Source organism: Theropithecus gelada, chromosome 9 (genome assembly GCF_003255815.1).
Source record: "Theropithecus gelada isolate Dixy chromosome 9, Tgel_1.0, whole genome shotgun sequence".
NCBI classification, from domain to species: domain Eukaryota; kingdom Metazoa; phylum Chordata; class Mammalia; order Primates; family Cercopithecidae; genus Theropithecus; species Theropithecus gelada.
Window position 1 is genome coordinate 30,564,760 of NC_037677.1, and position 26,508 is coordinate 30,591,267.

General features: G+C 35.6%; 1 protein-coding gene across 1 annotated transcript in view; it reads right to left on the reverse strand.

Annotated features, from left to right (window-relative positions):
• The window catches only part of MALRD1 (MAM and LDL receptor class A domain containing 1), a 670,416-nt gene that overhangs the window by 529,147 nt on the left and 114,761 nt on the right, over positions 1-26,508 (reverse strand). The window contains exon 14 of the mRNA XM_025396215.1: positions 17,233-17,353. Coding sequence (XP_025252000.1) covers positions 17,233-17,353 — 121 coding nt within the window. The remainder of the gene's footprint in view (positions 1-17,232; positions 17,354-26,508) is intronic.

Genomic DNA, 26,508 nt, shown 5'->3' on the forward strand with positions numbered 1-26,508 from the left:
TCATACCAAATTTGTACAGGCTTACAAAAAACCTATGTTTATTTTCTTTATGTTTATATTTAAAAGCAAATATAACTTAGGCTCATCAGGGTCTCTAAGGAGCACCCACAATTGTGTTTGAAACATGAAATTGTATTAGTGAGCTCACGTTAAAAACGGTACCCATTATTATGCTTATATTTATGAGAAGACTGTTAGTGCTATACTGACATGAGGTGGGTTGTTATTAGACAAATAATTTTTTTTTAGATAATCACATTGAGGGTATACTATAGTAATATAGATGAACAAAATGTATGATTCGTAAAAGACCCTACTATTTTTTCTCTGGGGGTAGGCAGAAATTAGTGATACATTTTTAAAATAATGTAACTTTTTTTCTATCATGCTAAATGTTTATTTATATTGTCTTTGCATTACATATATATGCATATATATGTGTATGTGTGTGTATATATGTATTATTTTTTTCCCCAGACCAAGCTAATGATCTCAAATGTTTTATACTTCTTGGTAAAAGCTCAATTACCTAAAGAGCCAAAATATGAATATTTTAAGTTAAAACTCAGGTTGCTTGGTTAAAAGTTACAGGGATCTCTTATTACCCAAGATAACCTGCTCTCCAGGATATAAGGAATTATTTATATTAACCCTACCCATGTTTACAACCCAAATCAAGTGCAATTGTATTAATATTCCCATATATTGTAGCACTATTTAATAATTCAATCTTTCTCTTTTTTTGAGATGGGATCTCACTGTGTTGCCCAGGCTGGAGTGCAGTGGCATGATCATGGTTCACTGCAGCCTCAACCTCCCAAACTTTAGTGATCCTTCCTTCTCAGCCTCTGAGTAGCTGGGACTACAAGCATGTGCCACCACGCCCAGCTAATGTTTGTATTTTTTGTAGAGATGAGGTTTTGTCATGTTGCCCAGACTGGTCTGGAACTCCTGGGCTCAAGTGATCCTCCTGCCTCAGCCTCTCAAAGTGCTGGGATTACAGGTGAGAGCCACCGAGCCTGGCTTGATAGTTCCATCTTATTTCATGACTATGTATGCCTGATGTTGTAAGTTATTTTATCACCGTCTTACAATTCTATTGTTGATCGTTTGTTGAAATAATGTTGGCCTTCTTTCAGAATTCATTGTGAGGCATACAGTATTTCCAGGAACTGAAGAAGTATTAGAAAAATCTGTCTAATAAATTTCAAAACTGAAAAGAGTATAAAGCCATATTTCAAGTATCCCTGTGAACACAAAAGAACAAATACAAAGAAAACTCACAAAGGCACACTCTAGCCAAACTGCCGAAAATCTATGCCAGAGAGAAAAATGTTAAAAGCAGCTGGAAAAAAAAAAGCATAAATCACCTTCAAAGAATAATTATTAGACCTCTTTAATAGATGCAATGGAAACCAGAAAGAAAAGGAATGTTATCTTTATAGTGCTGGAAGAAAATAACTGCCAGTGCATTTGTTTTCTATTGACACCCAGGGCATTGGTTTTATTTTATTTTAGTTGGTTATATTTTATTTTAGTTTCTATCAGTTTTCTACTGCTATGTAATAAACGACCGCAACTTAGGGACTTGCCACATTCATTTATTACCTCATAGTTTCTGTAGGTCAGAGGTCTAGGAAGGCAGGGCATGGCTGTCTGCTTAGGGTCTCACAAGGCAGCAATAAAAGTGCAAGTCACAATGGCTCTTATCTGGAGGCTGTGGGGGGAAATCTTCTTCCTGGCTTATTCTCATTTATGTGGATGGCAGAATTCAGTTTTTTGTGGCTGTTAAGACTGAGGTCCTTGTTTCATTGCTGGCTGTCTGCTGAGGATTTCTTTTGTCTCCGTAAGGCTGCCTGTCCTATCTTTTCATGTGGCTCCTTCCATCTTTAAACCAGCAATGGCATACCAAGCCCTCTTCTTATTTGCTTTTTCCCCTACTTTTTCTTTATTGTCATAAAATACACATAACATAAAATTATTATCTAAACCATTTTAAGTGCACAACTTAGGAGTATTAAGTGCATTCATATTGTTGCACAACCATCACCAACATCCGTGTCCAAAACTCTTTTCATCTCGCAAAACTGACATCTGTACCCATTACACAAGAATACTCCACTTCCTTCTTCCTCAGGCCCAGGAAATTACCATTCTACTGTCTCTAAGATTTAGGCTATTCTCTGTACCTTAGATAAGTCTAACCATATCATTATTTCTTTTTGTGACTGGCTTATCTCACTGAGCAATATGTCCTCAAGTTTGTTTTTTTTGTTTTTTTGGGGTTTTTTACTTATTTATTTTTGAGATGGAGTTTTGCTCTGTTGCCCAGGCTGGAGTGCAGTGGCATGAGCGATCTCGGCTCACTACAACCTCCACTACCTAGATTCAAACAATTCTCCTGCTTCAGCCTCCTGAGTAGCTGGGATTGCAGGTGCACACCACCACACCCAGCTAATTTTTGTATTTTTAGTAGAGATGGGATTTCACCATGTTGGCCAGGCTGGTCTCAAACTCCTGACCTCAGGTGATCCACCCACCCACCTCAGCCTCCCAAAGTGCTGGGATTACAGGCGTCAGTAACTACACCCGGTCATGTGCTCAAGTTTTATTCACTTTACAGCATATGTCAGAATTTCTTTCCTTGTTATGACTGAATAACATTCCACTGTATGCATTCACCACATTTTTCTTATCCCCTCATCTGTCAATGAATGAATGGGTTACTTTCAGCTTTTAGCTATTGTGAATAATATTTCTATGAATATGAGTGTACAAATACCTCTTTGAGATCCTGCTTTCAATTATTTTGAGTATATACAAAAACCTGGAATTGCCAAATCATATGGTAATCATATTTTTAATTTTTTCGAAGAACTACTTTCCTCTTCCACAGTAGCTATGCCATTTTACATCCCCAACAGTGCACACGAGTTCCAATTTCCACACTCTCACTAACACTTGTTAATTTCTGGATTGGTTTTTTGTTTGGTTGTTTTTTGTTTTGGGTTTTTATTTTTTTGGTAGTAATCTAATGGGTTCATGATGGTATCTCATTGTTTTGATTTGCATTTCCCTAATGTTGGTGATGTTGGATATCTTTTCACATGCTTATTGGTCATGTGTTTATCTTCTTTGGAGAAACGTCCATTAAAATATTTTGTCTACTTTTGAATTGAGCTGTTGGTCTATTATTGAGTTTTGGAAGTTCTCTCTATAGTGTGGATATCAATCCCTTATCAGATATATAATTTGCAAAAGTTTCTCCCCTTCTTGGGGTTGCCTTTTTACTCTGTTGATAGTGTTTCAGGATGCAAAAAATTTTAAAGTTTTCATAAAGTCTAATTTGTCTATTTTTTATTTTGTTGCCTATGCCTTTGGTGTCATCCATTAAATCACTGACAACCTCAGCATCATAAAGTTTTTGTCCTATATTTTCTTTTAAGAGTTTTATAGTTTTAGGTCTTATATTTAGGTTATCAATTGATTTTAAGTTAATTTTTGAATATTAAGTTAGGTAAGTATCCAACTTCATACTTTCACAAGTTGGTATCTAGTTTTCCCAGGAGCATGTATTGAAAATACTGATTTTTACCAATTGAATGGTGTTGGTACCTTTGCCGGAAAAAAAAAAAAAAATCATTTGATCATATATGTGAGGGTTTATTTCTGGACTCTGTAATCTATTCCATTGATCTATACATTGGTCTTTTTGGTAGTACCATACTGTTTCGTTTACTGTAGTTTTGTAACAAGTTTTGAAATCAGGGTGTGTGTGTGTCCTCCAACTTTGTTCCTCTTTTTCAGAATGATTTTGTCTATTTGGGGTTGAGATTCAATATGAACTTATTTTCTATTTCAGCTAAAAAAATGTGATTGGTATTTTAATAGGGATTGTATTGAATCTGTAGATCACTTTGAGTGGTACTCACATCTTAAGGATATTAAGTCTTCTAATCCATGAACATGGAATGTCTTTTCATTATTTATATTTTTAAAGTTTCTTTCAGAAATTTTTTAAAAATTTTTTATTGTACAAGTCTTTCACCATCTTAATTCCTAAAGACTTTTTCTCTTTTTTTATGTTATTGCAAACAAATTGGCTTTTTAATTTCCTTTTTGGATGGTTCATTGCTAATGTACAGAAATGCAACCAATTTTTGTATTTTAACTTTATATTTTGTTGAATTCATTTTTTAGTTCTAATAGGATTTTTTGTAGAACTTACAGGGGTATTTACATGTAAAAATTCTTTCTTTCCAATTTGTATGACTTTTATTTCATTGTCTTTATTCCTATTATTTTCTTTTTTTGTTATGTTTTAAACTAATTGCTTTTGCTAGTACTATGAATAGAAGTGGCAAACGTGGATATGGATGGACATCCTTGCCTTATTCCTGATCTTAAAAGAAAATCTTTTAGTCTTTCACCAATGAGTATAATGTAGCTGTGGGTTTTTCATATACGGCTTTTATTATGTTGAGGTGGTTTCCTTTTTTTCCTGGTTTGTTGAGTATTTTTATCCTGAATTGAATATTGAATTGTATCAAATGTTTTTTCTGCATCAATTGAGGTGATCACGAGTTTTTTTCTTTCCTTTCTTCCGTTAATGTGGTGCATTACATAGATAGATATTCCTAGGTTGAACCATTCCTGCATTCCAGGAAAAAATCCCACTTGGTAATGTTGTATAATCTTTTTAATATGCTTCTGATATAAATTTGCTAATATTTTGCATAAATGATCATAAAGGATATGGGTTCATAGTTTTCTTTTTTTTTTTTCTTTTTTTTTTTTTTGCAGTCCCTTTGTCTGGCTTGAGTCTTAGGGTAATGCTGGCCTCACTGAATAAGTTAGAAAATATTCCTTCTCTTCAAATTTTTGGAAAAATTTGAGAAGGACTGTTGTTAGTTCTTCTTTACATATGTGGCAAACTTCACCACTGATACTAATGGGACAGTTCCAGGGCTTTACTTTGTTGGCAGATCTTTTATTACTCATCAAATCTCTTTGCTAGTTGTAGATCCATTCAGATTTTCTATTTCTTTGTGCTTTAGTCTTGGTAGGTTTTACATTTCTAGAAATCTGTTTATTATACTTAAGTTATCCAATTTTGTGGCATGCACTTGTATATGGTACTCTCTTATAATCTTTTTTATTTATGTAGAATTGATAGTAATGTCCCCACTTTTATTTCTGATTATAGTAATTTGAATCTTCTCTCTCTCTTTGTCTCTCTCTCTCTCTCTCTCTCTCTCTCTCTCTCTTTCTCCCTTGGTCCATTTAGCTAAAGGTTTGTCAATTTTATCGATCTTTTTGAAGAACCAATGTTTGATTTCTTTGATTTGCTTTATTATCTTTATTTATTCACTTCTATCAAAGCTTTTCACTTCTACCTGCCTTCAAAATAGATCCAGAATCTGCCCACTTCTGACCATCTCTACTGCTCTCACCCTACCTAGTTGAAGTCACCATCATTTCCTTATTCAGTCCTTGGAATACTCCCCAACTGCTCTTTCTGCTTCCATTTTTGCCACTGGCCATCAGTTGGGAGCTTGCTGGTAATGTCATCTAGACTTTGGTGTTGCTAGTACCTGAACTGACAATAACAGCTAAGCTGTAGTCATCTTCCATTGAACATAAATATTTGCACAGATCAACAACATCAAACAAGGTCACTCTGTAGACTGAGAAATAAAACCAGACAAAAAGAAGGTCACTCTATTCATTTCTGAACACAGACAAAAAAAAGATCACAGTGTAAACTCGAAAGTGCTCAAATATTCATTCCCCTTTCCTGACTGACATGAGTATTGTATTTTAACCAATGATAACTTCAGTTCAATTTCTTTCACCTCCTAAATAAAATTTATTTAGATACACAATTATAGAATTATCCTATTTTTTGAAAAAACATCCAATCAAAAGAAAATTCTTGCTTCCTTGAGCCCTTCTGTAAACCACCCAACACAAGTTCAAATCCTAGAACAAGTTCCTCTTGCTAAGCCACATCCCAGTTTCTCCTGGTAGGCCATTTTCCTTGCTTAGCAACTATCAATAAACCCAATTTTGTTACAGGTTGTCATTGATGATGGGCATCAACAACCCCCTTCTATGCCTTTTCAATGTAGCAAACACAGTGATTGTGGCAAGTCAGATCTTGCAAGTCTTCTGTTCAAAATGCTCCCAGTCTCATTTAAAAGCTAGTGTCCTTACAATGACCCATAAGGCCTCAGCTGAAATGGTCCTCAACCTTGGTTGCACATACTTTAAAAATTATGAACGCCAGGATTCTACCCTAGAGATTGTGATTTAATTAGCCCTGCCTCAAGACTTTTCATTTCGACTTTCATTTTAGATACAGTCAGTACATGTGCAGATTTGTTCCATGGGAATACTGAACGATGCCAAGGTTTGGAGTACAGATCCCATAACCCAGGTAGTGAGCACAGTACCCAACAGGTAGTTTTTAAACCCACCCACCTCTCCACCCTCCAGTAGTCCATTGTCTATTGTGTCCATATTTATGTTCATGTGCACTCAATGTTTTAGTTGCCACTTACGATTGAGAACATGTGGTATTTGGTTTCCGTTTCTGTGTTAATTTGCTTAGGATTCTGCCCTCCAACTCAATCCATGTTGCTGCAAAGAACTCGGAGTGCCTCTCACACACAGCCAATGTTGGGAACCATTGCTCTAGGTGGGCTGCTCTTCCTCAGCCTTATTATCCTATACTTGTTCTCCTTAATCAACCTCTTCCAGTCACATTGGTCCCCTTGCAATTGTTCAAACTCACCAGGTGTGTTCCTGTCCCAATCCCTTAGTTCCTTCTTTCTTCTTAGAACACTCTTTCCAGAGATATCTCAAAGCTTGTTTCCTCACCTTCTCAAGTCTTTGTTTCACTGCCACCTTGTAACTGAGATGTACTATGACCACTCTCTTGGAAATTGCAAAGTTCCCTTGCCTTTCCCCATTGCCCTTTCCTTGCCTCATTTTTTCTCTACAACATACATCCCTTCTAAAAATAGTACATAATTTATTCACTCATTATAAGTGTCAGTCTCTCCCCAGCTAGGAAGCAGGGCCCTAATATTAATCCTCTTTATACCTTATTTTACAGAGCTATAAATTAGCTTGTGCATGCAAATTTACTTCAAACACTGTCAGCTATAAAGTAAGTGCTTAAAAGTAAGCATGTGAGTATTTATACTATATAAATTAAGTAAATTATTCTGTGGTCTTTTAGGTGTCTTTAAACCTATATCCCAAAGAGATAATTCTATCACATCAGAAGCAATGTACATTTCACTCCCTACAGTGGTGTGTTTCTGCAAGGCAGGGAGACATCAACTGCTTGGATGCTTGGAACACTTGGTGTAAGATGGGGAAGGCTCTGTACGCCCCCATTTTACCTATCACACACATTGCTAACCTGAAAATGGAAACAAAATCAACAAGAGTAGTGGCATGGGAGAAAAGAGAAGAACTGAATAGTTTCAGCATATAAGCAACAAAAAGAAAAGGAAAGCTGCTAATACTTCTAACACAATTTTAAGAGTGAAGAAGAACAATGATCTTCTCAAAAAAATAATATCCCATCCAAGCTCAAAGTAATGACACAGAAAAAAAAATCCACTGTCTCCAGAGTCACCATTAATAATCTAATGTATTGGAATTTAATCTTAAATAATCACAGAAAAAGCCTTTCTTATTAAATGCCTGACTTTTATTCTCAATAGAATTTTCAACTGAGGAAGAAGGATCACTTATTTTCACTACTATCCTGAATTCTCCTAATTTAACAACATGATTATCTGCAGCAAAGATTGATCAAAATATCATGGGTTATTTATCAGATTTTACCTGTCTATAGAAATACTTTTCACTTTTCTTTATCAGTGATCAATGACTTCCATAAATGAGGGTGAATGGACGTTTTCTCCACTTCTTGGTTTTATGCCACAGAAATGACAAGCCTTCACCAGAAACAATCTCCCATTAGGGTCTTTCACAATGACATCTGTCTAGAGGGATTTGTCTGACTAGAAAATAGTTGTCAAGATTTTAAACTTGAGGACAATGAGAAGAGAATGGAAATCCAGTCTACTAAGGAAAAATAACCAGATAGCCTTTTTCCCTACAGAGACTTATTTACCAATATGCATTTAATAAAAAAGAAAGATACTCAATAATTAGCAAATTTATGCATATTTTGAGACTTTTTTTCCTTGTATTCAGGGCTATGGAAAAAGAACATAAGATAGAACATAGAAAACAGCAGCTAATTTTCCCAGGTCTTATTAAATTAAAAGTAATTTGTAATTATACAGAGAGACACATCATAGAAAGCCTTTAATATTATAATTAAGATTAAATATCTCCACTCTAGCCAAAAAGGCCTACTCAGAAACATTTTTCAGAAAATACACTGAAAAAATAGTCCTAATTCAAAGACTAAGACACACACACACACACACACACACACACACACACACACAAACACTTCTCAAAAAAATATAGAGCAGAGAGTTGCTATAGGAAATTCAAGCCTTCTCTCTGAATTTATGTAATAAAAGAAAACATAAGACTCAGTGCAGAGTAATGCAATTATTCTTGATCAGTAGCATTATTTATTTCAGTCTTGAGGAAACTTTAAGTATTTGCTCACAAAAATAGGAACTTATAAATAGTATTTCGATAACCTATACTAAAGAAACAATTTAGAGTAACAATTTTGATATAAGAAAAATAAAGATAAGTTTTCAAAAATGATGAGGTAGCATTATGATTGGCCTCTACATCAAATAACCTGTCTAGGAGAAATGGACTTTTCAGAACACTGGAATTATGGGAAGACACCTAGGTACTGGCTCTGCTCTCTGGAGCTCACTTCCAATCTGCCTCCTTTTAGGGTTTGTCCTGATGCCAAGTTTGGCTTGAGAGCTAAGATATGCACATCATGTTAAACACTCCCTTAAATGAAAACATACAGAGTATTTGTCTAGTTCCTCATAAATGGCAACGTGAGTCCAGGTCTAAAATCCACTCTTGGCATTGAACTTTTCTGATACGTTGTAATTCCACCCTGCCCAGACAAAAATTGTATCCAACAGTGATTCACCCTGCAGCCTGTCCCTTAGAGTTTCTGAAGGTTCAGAGAAGTTTTGTTGAAATATGTTGTATGTGTCATGCTATGTAGGTATTTCAGTCCTTCAGTTATTATGATTAAAATATCAGAGACAATTTAACATCATAGTCAGTGCGTGGTGTTTTAACTGGCAGAGAGAGAGACTCCTTGAAAACCTGGCCACCTGGGTTACAATTTAAGTAATTGTGCTTTTATATCATAATATAAATAAATATGGAAACATTCAATTAAATTATCCAAGGCTATCAAAATTCTGCAAAACTTCCTAACCTCTATGTATCCCAAACAGTTCTTGAACAAATCCATTAACTGTTTTTCTCTCATTTACCAAAATTGGTTACAATTTATATTTGCTATTTTTGTCTATAAAATCTGAAGATATTTCAAGGCACTGAAGATCTAAATTTTTAGCAAACTTAATAACCCATTTAAGGTAGGCCATAATCAGTCTCATGTAAAAGAGAAAGTAAATTGTGTTAAACATGGTTGTGAAAGTGAGAAAAATTCAAGTAAATAGTATTAAAATATTAAATGTTTGAAATTCAAGAATAGCAATGGTCCTTTTTAGGAGGATTTAAGTTCATAAACAGAAATCCTGAGAGTGGCATTGCCTTTTCCTCCTCATAAGAAACCCCTGTTTTTTCAAGCAATTAAGGTCTTTATAAGAGAAGTGATATGTTCGTTTTTTCAACACTAGAATCGCAGCCTAAATTTTGCATGTTTCCTTCAAACCTTTTTGCTACAAAGAAGACAAGAAAAAAAAAAAAAGACTCCTATTTCTCCATATTCTTCACTGTGTCTTTACCTCACCTCCACTCATTGCCAGAATCTTTAATGAAAGCATTCACAAAAATGGGGATGAAGAATTAGCATTTCTATGAATAAACAGATTCACAGTATAAAATTAGCTTTTTCAAAAAAAGCAGGCAAAAAAAAAAAAGAACTTAAAATAAGACTTTAGAGAACTGGAGATCATTTGCTAATTTTCTAATTCAATTTCATATGAGGGTGGGTCCATTATCCAAATAGTGATCTTTTATTTTCCTTTTATGTCTGAAAAATTATCTTTTAAGTCCCTGAAAAGCACTATAAGAATTAAAAGCTATTTAATACATTTCAGATTTATAAAATGTAATGTAACTAAAGAAATAATTACTAAGGATAAAGAATTAAGTATTATTTTTTAAAGACATTCATTCATTAAACTTCTAGACATTGGAAGGCTGAGGCGGGCAGATCACGAGGTCAGGAGATCGAGACCATCCTGGCTAACACGGTGAAACCCCGTCTCTACTGAAAATACAAAAAAAATTAGCCAGCCGTGGTGGCGGGCACCTGTAGTTCCAGCTACTCGGGAGGCTGAGGCAGGAGAATGGTGTGAACCTGGGAGGCGTGAGCCCAGACTGTGCCACTGCACTCCAGCCTGGGCAACAGAGCGAGACTCCATCTCAAAAAAAAAAAAAAAAAAGAAATATAGGTTTTGGAGGCAGACTGTGTTTAAAATGGAATTCTGATAAGAAAACTAAATGACAAGAAAGTTTGTAAAATTAGGAAAATAGTACCTATTTCTTACATTTGATGATTAAAAGACTATATAGGTAAGGTTCTTAAACCATGTACATTTGGTAACAGTCTTAATGTATATCAGAGACAGGCCTAGAACTTTTAATCGCTGGCAGAACTTGCAATAGACACTCTTCTTAAACAGCAAGAAAACTAGAAAACATCTTAAGAAATTCCTGCTGAGGACTTACATACCTTCTATTGAATATATTCTCCAACTTCCTAGACTTAAAATAGCTACTTGTTTACATCTCTAATCCAGTAATCATTACAAAACTATTAAACCGATACATTTCTTCCCTCATAGACTAAGCTTCTTTTCTTAATTTTTAAAACAAATTTTATTGTGTATATCAAACATACATGTCATAAGGTTATGAGATACATATAGAGGTTATTACAGCGAGGCAAATTAAATATCCATTATCTCACATAATTACCCCTTTTTTTCTTTTATTTTGTGGCAAGAGTAGCTAAAACTCACTCATTTATCAAATCTGAAAACTCAAATCCAGGAAAGTATTATTAACCGTAGTCCTCATGTTGTACATTCCATCCCTAGACACATTTCTCCTCCATATCTGCTACATCATATCCTCCGATCTACATATCTCCATTTCTTTCTCTTGGCCCCTGCCTCTGATAACCACTATTTCATTATCTATAACTGTATACAATTTTTAGATGCCACTCATAATTGAGATCATGTAATATTTTCCTTCCTGTGTTTGGCTTATTTCACTTAGCATAATTTCCTCCAGATTCACCCAGGATGAGAAAAAAGGCAGAATCTCTTTTTTTTAAGGCTGAATAATATTCCACTGTTTTGTAAATACCACAGTCTATCTATCTGTCCATAACAGACACTTAGGTTGTTTTCATATCTTGGCTATCAAGAATAATCCTGCAGCGAACATGGGAGTGCAGATAGCTTTCTGAGGTGGGAATTTCATTTCTTCTGGGTATATACCCAAAAGAGGGATGGCTAAATCATAGGGTAGTTTTATTTTCAATTTCTTTAGAAACCTCCATATCATATTCCATAATGGCTGCACAATTCACATTTGTACCAACAGTATATGAGTACTCTTTTCTCCACACTCTTACTAAAATTTGTTACCCTTTTTTTATTATAGTCATCCTAATTGATATGAGGAGGTATCTAAAAGAGTTTTGAATTTGTATTTCCCTGATGATTAATGCCACAGAAATGTTGAATATCTGTTCATATACCAGTTAATTATTTTTATGACTTCTGTGGAGAAATGTCCATTCAGAGCCTTTGCCCATTTTTTATCTATTTATCTATTTCTGAGTTGTATAAAATCTTCATAAATTTTGAATATTGACCCCTTATCAGATATATGGTTTGCAAATATTTTTCCCAATATGCAGGTTGCTATTTTATTTTGCTGAGTGTTTCCTTTACTGTGCAGAAGCTTTTTAGTTTGAGGTAATCCCATTATATATTTCTGCTTTTGTAGCAAGGGCATTTGGTGTGATATTAAAAAATCATTGCCAACCCCAATGTCAAGGAGTTTTTCCCCTATGTTCTCTTCTAGGAATTTAATGATTTCAGGTCTTAAATATAGGACTTTCTTACATTTTGAATTTATTTAAGTGGATGGTGTAAGACAAAGGTCCAATTTCATTCTTTCGCATGGGAACGTCCAGATTTTCCGGCACCATTTACTGAAGAGACTGTTTTTTCCCTGTTGTGTCCTCTTGGTGCCTTTATCAAAACTTAATTGGTCTTTTATGTTCAGATTTATTTCTGAGATCTCTGTAACAGATTACATTTCTTGAGGGAAATGATCAGACTTTCTTCTTTACCAAATCTCTTGATATAGAAAAGATGCACATAAGGTTTCTTGTGGGCCACAGAGCATGGCTGCTTGCCAATGTATTAGCACTCAGCAATGGCCCTGATTGTTCTGATCATTCTCATGTATGTTTTGAATGCAGAGGAAAGAGTCTCTCTAATTCTTTGCCCCACCACACTTCCGGAAAATGTCTGTGTTCCTCCATTGTCCTGACTCAAAACCACCTTGGTTTACACCTCGGGTATGGGTAATCAATAAGATGGAATGCTTCTCTTGCCTTTCCTCTTGCCTTTTTTATTGTGTTCAATAGCACAGTTATTTAAATACTTCTGGAAAAGCTTATCCACCAACACACACCCTTCTTTTTTTCTTTCGTCTTCTTCTATATTACTTTTTCAGGGATGCTACAATAGTTTTAGTATTGTTTAAGTAGAATGCAGAAAGAATGGAGGCATTGCCCTGGAAAAAGACAAACTGAAAGGAGACTCTCAAAGGTGGAAAAATATATAGAACTACCCAGGGTCTACAGTTTTGTGACCACAGAACTATTTATTTGTACACTATCATTTGAAATAACATTCGTAAGCATTATAAAGCCTTCTACTGCTAGTTGTACTGAAATAGCAAGTGCTTAATAAGAATACTATGATGTTAAAAATAATATAATAAAGAAATGTTCATAATACATATATTGTGATAAGAAAACATGAGATATACCTTCTTTTTTATGGGAGGGGTGGCAGACAGGGTCTCACTCTGTCACCCAGGCTGGAATGCAGTGGGTGTGATCTCAGCTCAATGCAACCTGCCCCTCCTGAGTAGCTGGGATTATAGACATGTGCCACCATGCCCTGCTAATTTTTATATTTTCAGTAGAGAGAGGGTTTTGCGATGTTGGTCAGGCTGGTCTTGAACTCCTGGCCTCAAGTGATCCACCTACCTCAGCCTCCCAAAGCGCAGGGATTACCGGCTCGAGCCACCACACCCAGCCAGATCTACCTCCTTAACACATTTTTAAGTGTACAATATATTGTTATTGACCGTAGGTACCATGTTATACAGCAGATGTCTAGATCTTTTTCATCTATTCATCTTGTTTGCCTGAAAACGTATGCCTGTTGAATAGTAATTTTCCACTTCCTCTCCTCCCAGAACCTGGTTACCGCAATTTTACTCTTTGATTCTAGAAACTTGACGATGTAGATACCTCATATAAGTGGTATCATGTAGTACTTATTTTTCTGTGACTGGCTAGATACATCCTTGTTCCTGTGTTTTGAGCTCTATCCTGCATTTATTTCAAATGTTATACTCCAACACGGCAAAACTGAAAGTTAGCAGGACGTTTTCATTCATCGCCTCTAGTTTAAAGCAAATCTGGTTTGTTCTCACTGGCAAGTCATTTCCATCACGAAGAGGTCTCTGTTCTGTCTTCATCAAACAATGCTCACTTGAGTAGTATGCACTTTACATTCAGAGAGTAAATATGTACATATAAATATTTGCCGAAGGAGTCAGTAATGCACTCACAGCAATTAGTTTCATGTGCTCCCTTTGGGCACTCAGGTGGAAAATCATGGATCTTCCTAGATGAAATACAACCTGCATCCTCACCTGGCACAAATCTGGCTTCAAAATTGAGATTAAGAGCGTAAAACAGGCTCTCTCCTTTTAACAAATAAACAGAACGCATAATTGTTTCATCAACACTAGCTTTTAAATATTCTGAAGGAGAAGCAGCTTGATTAAAGGTGAAATCAAAGCAATACTTGCGATTTTCATCATGTGAACTGTGAGCAGAAAACTACAGCTCGAAGATTGCTTTGAAGTGGTGCGGCCATTTGTATGCCAATTAAATATTTCAAAAGCTTCAAGTCCTGTACAGGGTCTGGGTAATCTGGGTAAATCTTTGGCCATTCTGCTCCATACATATAACAATGTACTGTCAATGGAGCATGGCACGTTTTTAAATATTCCTTTCAGTTTCTCTCCATAAACTTCTGCCCATTACTAATACTGAATTCCACAAATGAGATCCTATAATTGTCAACTGGACATATTTGCAAAAACAATAAGAAACTCTTTTTTTTTCCTTTGTGTACATCCATTGATCTTTCAGGAATCATTCATGTAATTTGTCCTAATTAGATATATAATCAATTCAACTGATCTGCTGTTCAAATAGAAGCACGCATCCATGAATCCTGAGTGAATTTATGAAAAAGAACTCTCCATAAGCAAGATCAAGTAGTCTCAATAACTTTAGCTAAGGTTAACTTTAGTAATGATTTAAAACCTTTAACCACACGTTTGTCTCAGTAAGAGCTTAGGAAAGGCTACCCCAAAGTACATTGAACTGAAGGAGATCGGGAGGTACCCCAGGAGCAAGGTCACTCTGATCTTCCCTGACCTTTCTTTGTGAGCGCTGGACATAAAGAAATTATCTAGCTTATCTTGCCTGAAATTAGGTAACAAGAGCCTCATTCTAGAGGAGTCCTTCCCTGTTCCCGGGGGGGAGAAATTCTACACAAAGGAGTCAAGGAGACTCTGAACACAGAGGCTTTGCTAAATTTCCCTGTTCAGTCTGTTACCATTGGATCATACCCTTTTGTCCAGTCACATTTCAAAATGGTTGTTTGTTCTTCACCAAAACTAAGCAGAAAAATACACAGTTTTCTGACTAGGAAAAGGGCATGGAAAACACATGGTTTTCTCTGGGTCTTTGCATCTTCATTTCTGAAGGCTCCTGTGTCAATTAAAACTTTGATAAACAAATTGGTTATGCTTTTCCCCCTATTAAACTGTCTTTCATTCTGGGAGTGTCAGCTGTGACCCTTATGATGGGTGAGGAAAGGTTTTTGTCACACCTTTCTGTCCCTGCACCTCCAAGTACTACATTACAAGGGAATGCTCTTCAATGTCAACTTTAATGCCGTTCAGCTATTGCGATTCTGGTGATGTGGTATTTCATTAGGAGAAAGAAAATCTTTAATTAAACAACAAAAATAAGGTAATCCTGTTTAAACCTTAAAAACTAGTAAAAATTTGTTTGTTTGTTTGTTTTCCCTGAGACGGAGCCTCCCTCTGTTGCCCAGGCTGGAGTGCAGTGGCGCGATCTCGGCTCACTGCAAGCTCCGCCTCCCGGGTTCACGCCATTCTCCTGCCTCAGTCTCCCGAGTAGCTGGGACTACAGGCGCCTGCTGCCACGCCTGGCTAATTTTTTGTATTTTTAGTAGAGACAGGGTTTCACCGAGTTAGCCAGGACGGTCTTGATCTCCTGACCTCGGAATCCACTCACGTCGGCCTCCCAAAGTGCTGGGATAACAGGTGTGAGCCTCTGCACCTGGCCGAACTTGTGAATCTTTAAATGAATCATTAAATCTGCTGCTCTGCACTCTTCAGTGTCTATCAGAATCATACACACACACACGTGCACACACATGCACACATGCATGCACACATGCACGGACACACACATACGCAAACATACAGGCACACGTGCACACATGCACACACTTGCATGAACACGCACTTGCATGAACACATATTTGCATGAACACACACACACACAGAGCTTAGAATGGTCTATTATGCATGCAGAACACGCATTCCAAATAAAGTAAATGCACCTTAACCCAATATAAGTTAGTACCCAGAAATATACAATCTCTCGAATGAAAGATGTCTTTAATAAAGGACTTTTAATTAAAAATTCTTGAATCTTCGTCTCAATCCAGAATCATGTGCCCCAAATTTTTCTTGATAGTCCATTCAGCTCCTGTAAGAATGCAACTGTTCCACTCACTAAATATGTTGTGTAAGTAAATGTAACTCAGGAATATACATTATGTCTGATTTTCACATGCAAATATTTTCCACAGATATAGATTAAGAAAAATAAAGTGTGACACTTTTCAGAAAACATTTTTTTAATATTGTCTACTTATTCGTTGAGATCTGAGGGTAGGAGTGGTCAGAGAGAAACATCAATTAGTACTGGGAAAAGAAAGTAATCGAAGATACACTGTAAACTCTTTCAGTGTGTACACTGATCCCAGAATCTAAATAATGATTAGGTTTTAAAATACATAGTTGCCTATATGAGATTCATTTTTATGGCAACATTTCTGGCCTTTAATTGATATTCTCTCCAAAAAATTTAGTCAAAGAATTAGACAAACTACATCTGTGATTTGAAAATATTAAATTTTGAATAGAGACACAGAATGTTAAGGTCCAGTTTTAAATTTTTGGTTGGCCTTACATCATTTTTCCAAACACAATGTTTTTGTTTTTTTTGAACTCCTGGGTGATTCTTAAATATGAATACTATTACATGCTCATTTGAAGTTCTGAATAAAATTAATGGAGATGTGAATATTTTAAAAGTGTATTTAAAACATGCAAAACAATTATAATTTTTTAATAACATTTATAATTTAAATATTTGGATGTAATAATTTCAGCTGCAAGCATAGAACATTTTCCGTATTACTGGAAGACAGGGCTAAGGACTAGACTATGATAGACCAGATGTTTACCATTTAAAAAATGTATATATACCTTAGGTTTCAAAAACAGGTGATATAATCCACACGCTGTATTAGGTATTCGTGACTCTAACATATTTTATATTTTGATATGGAGAAGAGCTTAATTCAATGTTTAAAATAGCAACAGTGACAAGGAAAAACTTACATTTGCTTTGTGTACTGGTCCTTGGTAGTGATTTATAGGAAATTTCACATTCCTGGGATACACTGATGTCATCTAGAGCAACAGTAGCATTTGACGAAAAAACAGTAGCTTCCAAAATTAACTATAATTACAGAAAGATAAAACTGTTAAAAACACATCACAAAAGTAATGTCTTACAATCGTATTTCTTTGTGTAGAGGAACTCTATTTACATCTGTCCCATTTTCCAATCTAATTTTAGAAACCTGTTCTGACCAGAACATCCTAATTTAAATTTATAAAGCCATAACTGCTTTGACAGCATCTTATGTAACCTTAATGCCAAAGGTAACCTTGTTTCAATTAAAAGTGGTAACATTCATCATTAATGAAGGGATCTCTTCCCATTGGAGCCATTAAGAGTCATATGCATTTATAATGAGCTCTTTGGAGCAATCAGCTGTGTGGCTTACAACTCAATTTAATTGAGATATGAATTCATTTGTAATGAGTGTGCTGGAGGCAATGATTTATTTCCATATTAAAATATTTAAGTATTATATACATACATAGAAACATAATATATATTATATACATACACAGAAACGTACTCAACGTAGTAAAGCACACATCAATAACCACATATACAGTGGTTGATAATATTCATATGTTCAAGCACTCAGAGACATCTATTTAAGTTTAATTTATTCCAACACTCTGAATAATGTCTGATTTAATTTGTTTTCTTTCTTGTTAATTACTCCTATTATTATGTTGTTATTCCAAGAAAAAAGAGAGAGAGAGAGAGAGGAGGGAAAGGAAGAAGTAATTTATGCCTGGAATCTTATGAACCCATATAGTAGACCACCAGTCCAGGACACAGACAGAAGGTACATCTCTATCTTATCAGGGAGGGTCTCTAATCTCAAGGATCATTAAATTTACTTGTGCCAGGGCTCAGAACATGCTATCCCAAAATATAGCACCTTGGAGTCACTTTGTGACTTCCCCTCTCTTTTCTTTGTGAGAGCCAGCTATAAAGCAATTATCTGGCTTACTTCTCCTCAAAACAGGTCATAAGAACCTCATGTAACTGGTGTGCTACCCTATCTATAACTGGATGAAACAGACACTACACAGAGAGGCCAATAAAGATCTCTGCTCAGTTCTCTCCAATTTATTACAATGAGATAATACTCTTTTTGTCCATTTATATTTCTTCATGAGTGTCCACTCAACTTTGAACCTAAGCATAAACATAGAGAGTTTTCCCTGGTCTTTGGGCCTTTGTTTTTGAAGGCCCCTATGTCACATAAAATGTTAATAAATTTGTTACTTTTTTCCTTTTAACCTGTCTTTTGTTATAGGGGTTCCAGTCATGCCCCTTGTGATGAGTGAGAAAACGGTATTACTTTTTCTCTCTTACACTTGGTATGATACATTCACTATACTATATCATAAATGCTGTGTAAGAAATAAGTATAAGATACTAGGAGACTCAAAGAAGACAATTCATTCTTTTTGCCAATAATGACAGTTTGGGAAAAGATTTGATGGAGAAGTAATAGCCTCCATGATACCAAATTTTGTTGGGCAAAATATTTTACCTCAAGAAACTGAGGCAGCAATTTCAGCAAAAACACAGAGATGAGAAAGTGCATGGTATGTTTAGAAAATGTTGATGGGTGTCAAATGTCCATCAATCATGGACTGGATTATATAAATCATACTGCTATAAAGACACATGCACACGTATGTTTATTGCGGCACTATTCACAATAGCAAAGACTTGGAATCAACCCAAATGTCCATCAGTGACAGACTGGATTAAGAAAATGTGGCACATATACACCATGGAATACTATGCAGCCATAAAAAAGGAGGAGTTTGTGTCCTTTGTAGGGACATGGATGCAGCTGGAAACCATCATTCTTAGCAAACTATCACAAGAACAGAAAACCAAACACCGCATGTTCTCACTCATAGGTGGGAACTGAACAATGAGATCACTTGGACTCGGGAAGGGGGACATCACACACCGGGGCCTATCATGGGGAGGGGGGAAGGGGGAGGGAGGGATTGCATTGGGAGTTATACCTAATGTAAATGACGAGTTGTTGGGTGCTGACGAGTTGATGGGTGCAGCACAGCAACATGGCACAAGTATACATATGTAACAAACCTGCACGTTATGCACATGTACCCTACAACTTAAAGTATAATAATAATAAATAAATTAAAATAATAATAATAATAATAAAAGAAAATGTTGATGGGTGTTATAGGAATATAAGATTTTAAGAGAACAACAAATGAATCAGATAATAGATGGAGAGGAAAATTTCATGAGTTGGTACAGCTCAATTGGATAGCAACTAGATAGCATCTATTAAAAAAAATTGCATAGACCATAAAAATTGAGTTCATTTCTTGGCATTTATCCTAGAGAGACACTCAAAGGTATACACATGAAGGCCTGTGAAGGACTTCAGTTTATTTCAGTGCTGGTTTTGATGACAAATGACAGGAAAGAACTTACATGTGAATCAATCAATAGTGAGAAATACTATACAAGTTAAAAATAACATCTATCTACATGTGTCATAATGGAAAGAAATTTAACATGTGTTTTGGAGTAAAAAATTAAGTTATAGAAAAATATTATAGTATAATATTACTTAGGCTGAAAACATCCAACCGTTCAGATTTCCAAGTATATGTGGTACATTCATACATGTTAAGTAAATAGAAAATGGACTGGAAGTAAAAATAAATTGTTATCTATAAATACTCAATACAAAATCTATGGTGGGTGATGAGGATAGTCAGCAGGGACTGTTGCTTTATTTGCAATTTTTGATATTTTAATGTAATGTACATAATAATAATTTTTAAGATTCTGATTAGAGATGGTTTCTGTAGAATCTTAACCAACTAAGAAATGTAGCCTTCATTCCAGAGGCAGAAAATAACACAGGTTTTAAAGAAGGATCTTGGTAAAACATACACAAGTATTGTACTTTAGAGACATATTGTGTTTAATACCATTAAGTGATTGTGATTTTTTTGGACAGCTTTACGTTTGAAAGAGTTTTTCTAAATTTGTTATTATAATACATCTTGCATTGATGTCCATTAAAATAGAAGCTTAATTCTTCAGACTCATTAGACAAGCATTTGTTGACGATCATATTTGAAGGTCTGTGCTACTCAAAGAAAACTGGAGGAAAAAAGCGACTGTTTGAGGCACTTCTCTATGCTCCTAAAAAGGTACCTGCTCACATTATTTGAATGGAATGGGTGGGCCCTGGGATGAGGTGAAGTAAAATGATGAGGTACTCTTTAAAATGTGGTTACATTATTTTACCTGAAGGGAACCACCAGGTTCCTTTAGATATTCATAGTAAAACGGAAGAATAAATCCAACTTCAAAAGCCAAATAAAAGTAATATTAGTTCGTCTACATTTTGCTTACTTCCACATAATGAAATTCATAATTATACAATTAGAAATTGTAATTCTACCATTAATTAAAATCATACAAATTTTAAAATACAAGCAATTACTTCCTTCAAGAAATGTACGTTATACCTGTAAATAATGACCATTTCATGGCTTCAAAATCATCATGGTTGTTACTTTTTTTTTTATTGCTGGTTTTAACAAAACCACACACACACACATGTGTGTGTGTATATATGTATGTGTGTGTGTATATAAAATGCTGTGACCAATTCCCTTTTGGAACTACAGTCAGCATCAACTGGTAATCAGTAAGTGAGAAAGAGGTCACTCAGAAGAGCTGTTTCAACCACGGATGGAGGAAGAGTGAAAACCTCATTTGATAAGATTCTCAAGGTAATTGGAGAATTTACATTTTAAATTAAATTAGATGACTCTCTCTTCTAAAACTATTTTTTGGGATCTTCTTGATTTTTGTTTTATTCAATTATATTACTCCCTCTAAGAACAAAACAATTTCTTGCTTTCAGGAACCACAAAAATTCATAAATGTTCACAATCAAGTGATTACTTTTTATAAGTATAAAACTCAGGTGCTTTTCCAGAAAAATACACAATTAACACAGAAATCTTGTTTTCAAAAAATTAACAGGAGCAAAAAATTAATATGAATCCAAGAGAAAATAGAAATACAGTAAGAAGGAGTAGAGAGGAGTAGGAATATATTAATTTTTGAAGGATGATGATGGTATCAATAATAAGAGCAGCAGTCATCTTTTATTTAGCACTTACTACATGCCAGTCACATTCACTTGCTTTAATCCTGTGAAGATGATGCTATTTTCATCTTATTTTAAAGTGAAAGAAGCAGATTATAGAAGTAATTGGTTGAGCATCACATGTCAAGTAAGAAAAATACGTAAGCTGAGCCATTAATGATTACACCATCCTGTGTCTCTCTAACGAAATAAAGAGATAACTGGGCTTTAGTGGATGCTGCAGAATAGGGCGGCCTGGAGAAACAAGATTGCATGCAGCTCTAGATTAAGCAGGCCAAGGACACAGCAACTTCACGGAGACTCGATCACCTTTTACTTTTGTGTTATGAATCTTACCCTTCACTGAATCATCAAATAATGTCAGGAAATTGTTATTGATTTATATCATTGACTCCGATAAAGACAGAACATGGTATCCATCATTGTGGGAAATTTCACAAAAGGGTCATTTTAAAACGAAATCTAAAATATGATACAATTATATTTTAATGGGAAGCTCGAAGCAAGTAGAGCTACTTGAAATCAATGGACTACTCAGAAAAAGTGCCACCTTGAGATACGAAAACAGCACAGCAGTTAGGGGGAAAAGAAATATTAAAAGAATATATTTATGTGAAAAGCTGAACATAGCAAGTGAGCAGGCCAAGTTAAAACAGGTTTGAAAACTACTATTAACTCTTTGGCCTAAATTTTTCCAATAAAACTCTCACAAGAAATGGAGGGAATATTGAAATGTCATTAATTTGCTGTTCTTACAGAATAAACAGTAAACCTAATTCTTTGCCAGCAAGAAGAGCGAATGCCCTACCTAATTAGGGGTGTTGATTTCCTATGAAACCCAAAGCAATATGTATTCTGTTATATTGTCTACAACTGACATCAAAAGAACCACACTGAATCAGAATTTCATGGCTAAAAGGGAACACAGAGGTCACATGATTTGATGTCTTTCTTCTTTCCAATATTTGGACTGGGTTACACTGTACTGTATAAATATGTTCAGAGCTCAGTCACATGGAACTGATGACTAGGCAATGACTAAGGTCACCCTTAAATGATTCAGGCTATTAACCTTAAATCCTAGCCTATTTCCAAGAAGACAAACTTTAAATATTTGAATATTTAAAAAGCGAGATTAACTATTTGTAGGTGTAATATCTTTTTCATTTGTTGATAAAAGAACAAAGTAGAACTGTACTTAGCTAGAAACCTCACGTATATTTTCACATCTTTAAAAATACACTGAGAGAAATCAGGTTAAAGCCAACATATTAGCATCTTTTTTTTTTTTCAGAGGATAAGAAATGGGATGGAGAGACATACAAGGAAGACAAAAGTTGCATCTTCATGAGCAAACAAACTTTAACATTATAAGCAAATGAAATATTAACATTAGTTAATACTGAGGTACATTTGAGTATTTGTTTCTGTATTAACTACTAGTTTGAAATATTTAATAGTAAATATATGCGATAATCGTGTATTGAATAGTACCATGTATATATCTGTGCCAGTGTATCTATTTATTTATATTGTGTGTGTATAAAATCCAGACTAATTCACAACAGAACGTCAATACAAGTCCACAGTTCCTTATCTAAAGTCTTTGGGGCCAGATGAGTTTTGAAATGTGAATAGCTTAGAGCTGAGAATGGTAACATAACACTGAGAGTGTTTATTACATGATACCCTCTGGGAGATTGGGGGCAGCACTGTCAAATCAAACCTATCACGAAAGGAGCTGCCTAAAGGCCTCACAGTGGTTCAGGGCAGCTTGGGTTTTGCTTCTAAACTCATTTTTAAAAAGCTTATTGCTTTCCAAATTTAATTTTCTAAATTGCTGATTAGATATTATAGGGCCGTCATGGCCTTCTTGAGAGTGAAATTTGAGGGAAGTTTTTTTTTTATTTTTCTTTTACTCATCTGTAGTTTCCAAAATAAACATGTGCTGTAGCCAACTCATAACTGGATTAAGTGGGGAGACACAGAGGAAAAATCTTAGCTTTTCTGGGTTGAATTAAACATGACTGAGACCTTGAAAGAACTAAGCATTGAGGCTGATTGGAGAGAAAAAGCAACATAAGGTGCTGAGCCACCAGCAGGGGGATGAAGGGAAAGGGAACAGCAGGGCTGGGTTAGAAACCCTCATACATCCATTGCAACAAAATCACAGAATCTAACCAAACCACTGGCCATCTACAAACTAGTTAATATGCCCCCCAGATAATAAGAGATAGTATCCATTTGCACTGCAAAGCAAAATCATTACTATATCCAAAAAGGAGAACATTAAACAGAAAACAAAAACTGCATTCACTGAAACTCTTCAGTAATGGTGATGGGTCAATGAGAGCTTCCAGCTGTAGACAGAAATGGCATGTGCTTCAACTCATATTTCTAAATTACCTACTGCTAGAAAGGACATTCTGTTTTCTTCTCAATATGTCAATTAATGACAAACTCTGAACGATCTTCTTGGTGAGTTTCATTCTAACTAAAAGCAAACTGAATGAAAACAATTTTCTATAGAATATAAATGCAGGAGGCAAAAGATCAAATTGTTCTGATTTCGTTGCCCTGCTCCTTGCAATGGAGATTGACACCAAAATGATTTCATGACCAGCCTTTGTGTCAAACGCTTCCCAATTAAGAGCTGCTAGTATTCACGATGTCTTTTTCCATTAAATATGAGAATAGAATAAATTGATCTTTGAGAAGGGAAGTTGGAGACTGTCACTGAGTGAAGAGGCCTTTAATGATTGAGCCTAGAGTTCTGATCAAGCAGAAATTCCCTTTTTAAAACAGAGAATACTAACATTTATTGAGTGTCTACTATTTCCAGACAATATCCAAGGAATAACCACAGCAATAAAAATAGCTAAATCCCGTGTCTATGCCAGAATCGCTTCCACGTGCTTTACAAGTATACACCATATAATCCTCACAATAACTCTATAAAGTAGAGAACAGTAATTGATTACAGTTGATGCTTATTCCTGCTTCCATGGGAAGGCAGTTCCCTGTAGTAACATTGCTGTTACTTACCCCTCACTGTAGCAGGAGGAAGATTTAGCTGACTGTGAAGTTAGAAGAGTAACCTGGGGGAACTCGACTTATCCTCCTCTCCCATTCAACACCCCCTGTTGGGAGCCAGTCTGTCCTCAGGAGGCATGCATTCTGATATTATCTCTGGCTAATGGTAAGAGACTTCTCCTAGAGTATGAGCTCTATATTTCTCCAGCACAGTCAGTTGTTCTCTGGGTAATTCTATTTATTCTAAGATCAAGCATTATTTTAAACAAGTGACTCTACATTCTAAGGCCATCTGCTCCAAAATATGTATTCCCTACCTGTTTAACTTCTATATTTATCTCAATTTGTTCAGAAATGAGGACGAGATGACTTTAAAGCCCCAACTATTATCCTCACACCCTACTAGTGAAAGAGGCATAGAAGACTTGGGTAACTTGTCTGTCATCATACACTTTTTTGTCTTTGTTTTTTTAAGATGGAGTCTCACTCTGTTGCCCAGGCTGGAGTGCAGTGGCGCCATCTCGGCTCATGGCAACTTCCACCTCCTGGGTTCAAGTGCTTCTCCTGCTCCAGCCTCCCGAGTAGCTGGGACTACAGGTGCGTGCCATCACGCTCGGCTAATTTTTTGTAGAGATGGGGTTTCACCATGTTACTCAGGATGGTCTCAATCTCCTGACCTCACGATCTTCCCGCTTCAGCCTCCCAAAGTGCTGGGATTACAGGCATGAGCCACTGCACCCAGCTGATCATACACTTTAACTTGAACCCAAGGTTCCAGAGCCCATGTTCATGGCTGCCATTTTAGCTATATCATCTTTAATATTCAGACTCCCCTGGAGTATTGCTTTTATCATCACTGGTTTTCACACATTAGGAAATTTGATGCTCAAAGACAATATTTACACAGTCATTTAGCAAACAATGAGCAGAGCAGAGACTAAAACTCAGACCACCTGACTCCAAAACAGTGTGCTCTCCATCATATTCCACTCCACCCAATCTAGTTTCCAAAATTGCTCTTTTCAAATGTCATCCAGAAGACTTATGTACAGGAGGGTAGAAATTAGAATGCCCATTTGACAAGATACAATTGCCTTCTTTTATTATTTTATTTTATTAATACATAGTTGTACATATTTAAGGGGTAAATGTGATATTTTGATACATGCATACATTGTGTCATGATCAGATAAAGGTAATTAGGATATCCATCACCTTACACACTTCTCATTTCTTTGTGTTGGGAATGCTCCAAATCTTATCTCCTAAATATTTTGAAATACACAATAACTTGTTATAGTTGCCTACTGTGCTATCAAACACTAGAGCTTATTCCTTCTAACTACAATTTTTAACCATTAACAAACCTCCCTTCCTAACCTCCTCCTCCCCACCACCCTTCTCAGCCTCTAGTAACCACCATTCTCCTCTCTGCCTCCATGAGATCAATTTTTTAGCTCCCACGTGTGAGTGAGAACCTGCCATATTTGTCTTTCTGTGCCTGGCTTATTTCACTTAATATAATGTCCTCCACTTCCCAAAGGTGGATTACATTCTCAATGTTACCAGACAGCAGAAAGTGAGACAATAAGATTAATATATTACAGCCCAAGTCAGATTTTGTTTTCACTACATCATATAATCCAACGTCTTCACTTCGAGAAAGAAATCATTTTAAGTTACTCTTCTCTCTGCCATCTTATTCATTTCTTATCTCCACTTTTGCTACTATTCTACACATACTTCTTGAGCGCATAGTCAAAACAATCTCTCTACTCATCCCAGATCATGTGTTTGATCTCTGAATGTGTTTGCTTCATTAATGTTGAATAAATTCATGAGCTATGTGTATTATTTTGTTATCTGAAAGGATTAGCATTAAATAAGTGTCGTCTTTCGCGTTGTATTAATTTCTTATGCGCTTACCTGAAAAGGTATGAGCTATATGTGTTATATTGTTATCTGAAAGGATTAGCATTAAATAAGTGTCTTCTGTTGAGTGGTATTAATTTCTTATGTGCTT